This window comes from Zea mays, chromosome 2, assembly GCF_902167145.1.
Source record: "Zea mays cultivar B73 chromosome 2, Zm-B73-REFERENCE-NAM-5.0, whole genome shotgun sequence".
NCBI classification, from domain to species: Eukaryota; Viridiplantae; Streptophyta; class Magnoliopsida; order Poales; family Poaceae; genus Zea; species Zea mays.
The window spans coordinates 26,188,552-26,197,550 of record NC_050097.1 but is presented as its reverse complement, the minus strand read 5'-3'; the positions used below and the strand labels follow the sequence as shown (position 1 = coordinate 26,197,550).

The 8,999-nt window shown below is 44.9% G+C and overlaps 1 protein-coding gene across 1 annotated transcript; it reads right to left on the bottom strand.

Moving 5' to 3' along the window:
* Nucleotides 1–847: 847 nt before the first annotated feature.
* On the bottom strand, nucleotides 848–3,733 carry LOC100191847 (WAT1-related protein). Its single transcript, NM_001137271.1, has 3 exons — nucleotides 3,461–3,733; nucleotides 2,942–3,004; nucleotides 848–2,088 (listed from the first exon to the last, which is right to left on the bottom strand). Exons 1-3 carry the CDS (start codon nucleotides 3,637–3,639, stop codon nucleotides 1,194–1,196), a joined length of 1,137 nt encoding a protein of 378 aa, NP_001130743.1. The 5' UTR covers nucleotides 3,640–3,733; the 3' UTR covers nucleotides 848–1,193.
* Between the last annotated feature and the right edge of the window lie 5,266 nt (nucleotides 3,734–8,999).

The window sequence follows — 8,999 nt, the reverse complement described above, 5'->3', positions numbered from 1 at the left end:
ATACAGGGGTGTTTGTTTCGAATTATTTGTAGCTTCTGACCATCAGAAGCTGCTGCGATGTCAAACGTCTAGTTTTCAGCTTGTTTTTGTGAGAACCTCTTTGTTGAAAATCGCGCAAAATCAACGTGAACACAGAATTGCCGAGTTGTCGTCACGAAATAGGAATATTTCACTTTCTAGATCCTAAACTCTATGAACTCATTTATCTTACTCCGCACGTAATTTACAAGATACTCAGATTTTCTTTACAATTAGATTCTCTATTTTTAGAAAAGATAGTCGAGAAAAGCCGAAACAAATAGACATATAGTCAGCTCGATTGTGATTTGGTGGTGATGAGCTCCTTAAGCCATTATCAGTGGAAATTTCATGGACACGATTAACTAGAGTGACACATCATCTAAGGAGGTTTAAAACTATAATAAATTAGTCTCACTCAATGCATACTTTCATCTTTGTTGTTTTCTAGGTTACATACAAGACACAAACATCTTAAAACAGTGTACACATGGTTTCATCCCATAAAATCCATTTCATCTCTTTCATCATTAATATACTGCCACATCATCAAAAACGATGACATGACAGCCTATTTAACATTTATAAAACTCCCAATAAGAATGGTCTTAACGAGCTCCATGGGCTCGATGAGCTCGATGGTTTCCTGAGTTTGTTTTTGGAGGCAGACATTTGTGTCGCCTACTCGCCTGTGTAAATCTTAGTTAACGACGGTGGAAACCAGGATTAATGTAGGCAATGGGTTGGAGGCCGGTGAGTTGCTCGCCTAGGAAAATGATCTTTGGCCGCCTCAGAGAACCATTTTTCTAATTCGTTTTTCATAATAAGTCTATAAATAAAAAATTTCTATTGATTACCGGGTAAGTACAATTTAGTAAGGACGGCCCAACAACAATAGCAGGGACACATTCGGCCTGCTAAGGTAACGGGCCCAAAAAAGTTATTTCTGGCTCGCCCATGTATGTTGGCTTCTGGTGTGAAAGGAAGTGCTCTGCTGACGATGACTGTTTAAGTGTTGTTCGTTCTGGAAATTGATGCTTCCAAATTGAGATTGGGTAGCCAATCAGCAATGCGATGAATTAATTCTACATCCACAATGATGAGCTGCAGGTTGAGTTGGACAGTTGGTTGATGAGCATGGACGATCCCCTGTTTGTTAATAATAATAACTCCACTCATCCCGTCCTCGTCGACCGCTGCTGCTGCTCCTTGGAATCGCGATCGGACGCCTGGGCTTGCTGCACGGCAACAACCACGTCGACGTTGCCGTCGTCGTCATCGGTAGTGACGATGGGCAGGGGCAGCTCGCTGACCTTGGTAGTGACCTCGCGCCCCTTCCCCCAGAGCACGGCGTATAGTCCGCCGACGATGAGCACGGCGCCGAGCGCGCTTCCGAGGTAGAGCCTCTCTCCCAGCAGCAGGGAGCTGAGGATGGCCACGAGCAGCAGCATGAGCGGGTTGAAGACGGAGGCGAAGAGCGGTCCCCGCTTCCTGACGCACCAGGACAGCACGACGAGCATGACCCCCGAGGCGAGGACGCCCGAGTAGGCGGAGGCGAGCAGGCGGACGTCGAGGCCGAGGCGCCAGCGGGCGGGGTCGCGGTCGGCCCAGAGCGCCAAGGCGACGGACTGGAGCGTGCTCATGACGCACATGAGCGCCGTGCTGGAGTAGTGGAACGGGTAGTCCCTGCTGAGGTTGGCCTGCAGGATGAGCCAGAGCGCGTAGAAGACGCAGCTGGCGATGCAGAGCAGCGAGCCCATGACGCGGTTGGCGTCGGCGGCTTCGTCCGCTGCGTGGTGCGCGGAGGAGGAGGCGACGAGGTTGACGTGGGTGTGCCAAGGGGTGATGTCGGCGCCCTTGTAGAAGGTGAGCAGCATGGCGCCGGCGACGCCCAGCAGGGTGCCGGCCACCTTGGCCTGGCCGGAGGAGGCGCGGACGGCCAGGCGCTCGTAGCGGAAGATGAGCGCCAGCACGAAGGTGACCCCCGGGATGAGGTTGGTGGTGGCGGAGGCGAAGGTGGCCGAGGTCAGCTTCATGCCCGAGATGTACAGGTTCTGCGCCAGAGAGCCCCTGTGCGTGGATCGTATCCATCGATCAGGATCTATCTATCGATACGTATTCGATCGATCGATCGATGGATGCAGTTTATTATTGCATGCAGTGTTATAGCATAGGATCTGCTGTGTTGTCGATGCATACGTGCGGTGTTGTGTTGGTAGCTAGCGACACGACACGACACGCTCAGGTCGATCGCTGGCAGGTATGCAAGGCGACCACGTATCCCTGTACTAAAAAGCTAGCATGGAAGGCAGGCCGGCGGCGTCTAGAGATGTGCAACTACTATACTCTACTCTGTCTGTCTGTCTGTCTGTCATGCGATCGTGCGTTATTAGCAACGCAACCCAAGCAAAAAGGCGTTCTTTTGCTCTGCTCCGTCCGGCAAGCACCTCGTGATTTTATTTGCATTGGTTCGTTCTATCTATCTACGTTTGAGTGGGCTGGCAGCTGCCGAATTGCTCGGATCGGATGCGTGGAGGAGGTCGGCCGGCCTAGCTAGCATCTCACGTGCAAAAGCTTTTCTTTTTCTCTTCTTCTTCTTCTTGTTTCTGTTGCCAAACTAACTGTAACTACCGCACTAGCAGTGTATGGTAAGCTATAGTGCTATTATTCATCGTGCAGAAATGAAAAAAAGGAAGAAAAGATGAAATGCATGCATATGTACTATACAATTGATGAGAGAATTAGCTAGCTAGCTAGCTAGTGTACGTATCCCGTATCCGTACACATACCTTGACAGCGCATGCATTCTGAGTGATTACTACTCATGCATGCATATGTATGAGTGATGCAATCGTCGTCAGCTAACTAACGGTAGCAGCTGATTAATTCATGAGCTATATATTCCATGCACTCAGTAACTCACCCGGTTAGGCCACACAGGAAAGATATCACCAACACTCTCCACGTCAACTTGGTCCGTCTCTTCCTGAAAGAGAAACCATCAGAAAAATCGACAAGAGTAGCTAGCTTAGCTAATAATAAGCATCATCTTCTAGTCTAGTGCTACGACCAGCGAGGCAGCACCGCAGCAGAAGCAGCTAATGCATTCTGTTCTGGGATATATTTATACCAGAAGCGAGCGAGGAAAGTGGCCGGAGAGAAAAAAAAACACGAAAATTTAATGAATCGATCGGACGGCGGCGGCTGGCACTACTGCTACCAAGTTTCCATCGCCGTCTTCCATTTCGCTTTTGCCCTTTGCCTCCTTTAAATAGAAAGGTCGACACAAGCAACCCGGGATGGATGGATGGATGCATGGACGGCCGGGCGCCGGCGACGACGATGAATTGCAAGCTAGAGGCAGCCATGCATGGATTGGAATTGGATGGGACGACCATCGTCCATGCAGCCGCCGGAGGCCGGAGCTGCAGCGCCTGCGTACCTCTCGATGAAGTAGGCGAGGGGCGCCAGGAAGGCGGAGGCGAAGAGGTAGCGGTAGGCCACCAGCACCCTCATGTCCATGCCGTCCAACACCGCCAGCTTGTAGAATATGTTCACGCCGGCGGACATCACCTGCACAACCACCATCGCCGCCACCGGCTTCGCCAAATCGCCGCCCATGTTGCTGTGGCAGCAGCAACAGCGGCGCCGGCGGCGGGACGTACGGGTGTGTGTATAATATAATGGATGGCGAGAAGGGTATGCACTATGCAGGGGGATGGGGGATGGAGCTTGGTGGCCAGCGGCGCGGCGTATATATAGGCCATAGGCGAGGCGAGCAAAGACAGAGAGGGAAAGGAAGGGGACGGCATGAGAGGAAGGAGGAGGAGGTGCCAGGACAAATTAAATTTGGAAACTACAGCAACTTGACACACGCTACCAGTAGTTTTAAGTTTACTGGCCGGCGGGAGAAGAGTGAAGAGGCGGTCCGGGCCTCCCAGATCCTTCAACAATGCGCAGCACAGGCACAGCTCTTGACCTCGTTGACTACACTTATCCTTCAATTTTCCACCCCTTTTTTCGCATGCACAAAGTGCATGAGGCACGTTCAACGGTGCATTCATTCATCGTCGTAAGGCTGTCTAGTTGACCTATCACATCCTCTATTTAAACTTCACCCTACAAATAATATAATCTACACATTTTTATGGAGTGTGTGTAATCAACACGACTGCTCGCTTCTTCGTACCTTTCCCGATAAATATATCTAATTTTATAAATATTTTTATTTAACCTTTTTATATTATATTTTGTACTAAATTATCTAAATTTCAAACAGCTTTGTCCCCAATTAAACCGTCAACTGTGGACCACCCACAGAATTGCTGGTCCGTTTGTACTTTGCTAGCTAGGAGCCTAGCATACCCATTTCCATTTGCACATACCATGCGCATGCCTGGTTTTGTGTACATTGGTGTCTTTCCATCCCGATTAGATAGACCCACAGGTATTTGAACCATGGTTGTATAGCAATAGAGAGAAATTAAAGACGTAACAAGCTAATAGCTAGTGACATGAGTCTGCGACAGCGATGTATCATGTCTGCCTCAATCGCCTTTTTCTCCTTTATTTTTCAGGTTTTCCAACTGTAGTCATGGACTACTCACATCTCTTGTACCTGACGCAGGCGGTCACGGACAGTACTTTTTTCCATAGAAAAAACTAACACGAATTTTTTTTTAAAAAAAAATCACGGTATACATATAGTTATGCTAAAAAAAATAATACACCTCGCTCGCTCGCTATTTATATTAAAAGAACAAAATGCTAAGAAATTAAACCTCCATAGACATGTAAAAAAAACAACCACCAACTGAGATCAGCTCCCTTAGACCACTACTTTATTTATATGTATGTATAATGGTGCAAGCAAAGGCCATACAGGCAGCTGTCAGCTTATGGAAACAAATACCAATTTGTAGTGGAAACATTTTTTCATCATGGTAAAGTGAAAAAGTGTTGCGCGTACAATTAAAGAACAGACATATACCATGTTTGGAACACTCGGACTTTATAGTACGCCACTATGAATACAGTTTTGCTGGGAAGAAAACACAAGTAGTGCGCAGACGATGCCACATGCCGATAGAACAAATATCTTGAAAGGGGAAAAGAAACCTTTTTTATTATATATATTCCACAAAGAAAAAAAAAGAGCATCTGCGTTACTGGGAGGACGAATAAATTACTATTAGCTGAGTTAATTTCTAAAATATTTCCTAGCGAATTTGCAATTGACGGTTGACGAGTCGTATCCGAAAGCACACCGTACGTGTAGCGTTTGCTTTTGAAGCATTTTCTTTAATTTATTCGATCGAGCACTGCTTTATTTACCTCAATATGTACTATATATTTGACCTTTTATTATGACGTTTCATCATTGCATTTATCATTGTTCAATAACAATGTTTTCTTTTGTCCATTTATATATCACTTCCATGCATATATCTGGGTAAATCAATTCTTGGAGTTGACTTAATAAAAACTATTTTTATGCTTGACTGAATTTATAAGAAAAACAGATCATAAATGTTTATCACACTAAATGAGAATATTAAAAAAAAATTTATGGTGTAGTTATAGTAAATCTTAACACCCTTTTCTATAGCCTCAGTCAAATTTAATTCAAAAGCTTGACTTGATATAAGTTTAAGAATTGATTTATGAAGGGATCCAGGAATTAAGTAACATATGGACCATACCTAACGCTTGTTGTACGGAACTAGAGTGCACCAGCTATTATATTATATCAATCTCTTAGAAAAGCAGCATTCATTCCCAATAATTATCTGTGCTATGTTTTAGAACGAAGAGAATGCTAAAAAATATATACGACGTTGCCTGCCTTAGATGCAAAGAGTTATATATCGTAGAAGAGTATATGTGTAGCTTTCATAATGAAGCTAGACATGTCAACCACACGTTGTCAATAATATATATAACTAATGTTTTGAATATTATCATACGGTGGTCAAAGCTAAACATTTTTTTATGCCTTAGCGCAATTAATTCAGGTGTACTATTTCATTAATTATTTATGGTTGGAGAAACAAAGTAATACTACGTGTAGCTAGTTGTAAACAGAACTGATACCGTACTACACGAAAGAGCATTTTCTTTTTTCACATCGATGAGTGCGCGCTACATAGACGGCTTGACGAGTAGTTCTCCAATAATGTTTACGGAGTGGTTTCCTTTTCTGGGGTAGTCTGTTTCAGTCGTCACATCGGAGGAGGTAGTGGATCAAGGCACCATTGTTCGGGGAGACACGATGAGATTGAGCGCAATGATATGCTATGGACACAAGACAAGCCGTCTGACTGCAACATCTTCAGCTGTCAATAATAGCAGATTTCGTGTAAAATATTGAAGATTTACTTTGTAGGTTACATCATTTGCAAAGTAAAGTTTCAAATAGTAGATACGATATGCATTACAGTAAAGGAAACAATTTTCGACGGCCAAAGCCGTCGGACATAAGCCTTAAACCGTCGGAAATAGCTTATGTCCGACGGCATTTAGTTATCCCCGACGGTCTCTAGCCGACGGACATAAGAGGTCAAAAATAGTGTTATGTCCGACGGGCCGTCGGACATAATCTATCTCCGACGACCGCCAACACCCATCGGAGATAGTAAATGTCAACCGTTTTACCGGTCGGGTGGTGGGCCCACAGACTTTATGTCCGACGGTCTGGCGTCAGCCGTCGGACATAAGGGTTTGTTACCTCCGACGGTTTATATTAAGCCGAGCGCTTATGTCCGGCGGCTGACGCCAGACCGTCGGACATAACAAATTTCAGAAATTACACAAAATTCTGTTTTTTAAAAAATCTAATATTTACAAAACAAAAACAGATTTCATGCAAATATACACAGAGTTCATATACAACCACATATTCACAATCATAAATATACTCACATAAGTATTCACATTCACAAATTTAACATAACGACATATAGTTCCAAATAGTCTCAACATGTCTTTTACATCAACATATAGGTCCAAAATAAAAACTGACATTGTTCGACGGATAGTCTTTGACATAAATAGTCATAGTTCCAAATTAAACACATTTGATGAACTATCACTCATATCCATCGTCTGGTTGGTTCGAGTTATAGCCACTTCCTCCGGCTGGACTCTGCGTGTTGAAAAGGTTGTTCACCCAAGAATGTGATGTGTCGTCTTGACCAGACCCATCTACAGGTGCGGCAACTGAAGCGGGTGGTGTCTGAAATCCCTATAACACACGCACATGAAATAGTAACCAGTCAGTTTTTCATTTAAACACATAAGACATCTATGAACATATCACACACACATATGTGTACATATCGTAGGGAATTGTGACGGAGGCAGAGGTGGAGGCGCCAGCATTGGCATCGGCAGTGCAAAGTCCGGAGGCGACATCCCATATGTCGGCATCGGGACGCCCGCTTGTTGGGCTAGTTGCTAAAAATTATATACAAGCCATTGTTAAGCAAATAAGATACACATCATGTATTTTGCAAAATAAGGTACAAAATGTTACTTCAACTTACCGAGAGAAGAGCTTGATTTTGGGCCTGGAGGTTTGCATAATACTCGTCCTTCTTCTTCTGGTACTCAGCTTGTTGTCTCTGGTACTCAGTTTGTTGCCTCTGGTACTCCAATTGTTCCCTCAAAACTGATTGATGATACTCTGCCTATTAAAGCAACACTGCAAGCTCTATCTCTTGGGCGGATGATCGTGAATGGGACGACTGTGAAGACGACAATGTGGACTGTCGTCCACGGCGTCTCAGCTCCCTAGAATCAATCGTAGAATAAAAAATACCCAACCTACAAGAGTGAACCATGCACTTAGTATAGTAAATCATGGGCTCAATTGAATCGCAAGCATATGAGGATAATTTTGAAATCCAAATCAATAATCCCACCGTCCATGGGCTTGTCCTCCTGCGCTAGCATATGCTGCCTAAGGGTCGATTGGCTGGCTCCTCCAATCGTACTCCTGTCCATGGCGTTGAACCATCTCTTGCCCATACGAAGCCTGGAGGCAAACAATATCAAATATAAGTGCATCACCAAATTGATGGACAAACACATAATAGGGTACCAAAAACTCACTAGATGGTTGGTGGCCATCTGAGTGCATAAAACATCAGGATTCTGAGGATCAGAACCCCTATGCCCTTGCATATACACCTCCACATCCGTGGGCGTACGGCCGGATTTGACTTCCTATACATACAAGTTAGAATGACACATTTCTATGTAGTTCGAAGTTACAACATACTGTGACATACCATTTGCTTAGCCAAGCGCACATGTCCATCGCCGTCGTAGTTGTGGAACGACTCAGTCCCACGGTTTCCCCTATTCCTTTCGGAAATGGCATGAAACTCATGGGAAGCCCACCATCTGCACAAGGCCCGATAACCCTCTGATCGGGTGGCCATCCACGACACCGACACCTACATGAATTTTTTTTCAATAAAGCAAATACATGGATTCGTGCGATATGAGATGCAACAACTTGTTTACCTCAAGGTATTGCTCCTCCGTAAGGTAAATTGATGACCACTCGACCTTGGTATTTGGCATCGGTCGATCATCAGCACTTGCTCTGTACCATGCCTTTATAGCCTGAATTCGTGCATAGTACATTGCATCTGCAACGACATCGTTCGCGTTATACTCAAACACGTAACGAGCGTTCATATCATATGATCCATCGTCCGGCAACTTGTACCGTTTCTGCAAAAAATTAGTGTTATCATAAAAGCAACCATATATGGGATAACTAAATTAGTATAAATAATTCATACCCAGAATGCATCCCAAACTAGTGCATGTGTGTTGCCAAACGTTCTACAGACACCATAGCGATAATGCTCCCAAGTGGTGGCGGGGACAGACTCGCCACTAGGCAAAGTCACAAGACTAGGCCAGTGCAGACGAACAAGATTACCAAGGACCATGTTCACCTGCCTGTA

Bases quoted from the DNA above. Each gene is read 5' to 3' on its own strand.
- LOC100191847 (NM_001137271.1), bottom strand. From the start codon at position 3,639: ATGGGCGGCGATTTGGCGAAGCCGGTGGCGGCGATGGTGGTTGTGCAG. The intron at 3,005-3,460 runs GTACGCAGGCGC...TTTCTCTTTCAG, and splicing joins CTCGCCTACTTCATCGAGAG to GAAGAGACGGACCAAGTTGA. The intron at 2,089-2,941 runs GTGAGTTACTGA...ATCCACGCACAG, and splicing joins TTCCTGTGTGGCCTAACCGG to GGGCTCTCTGGCGCAGAACC.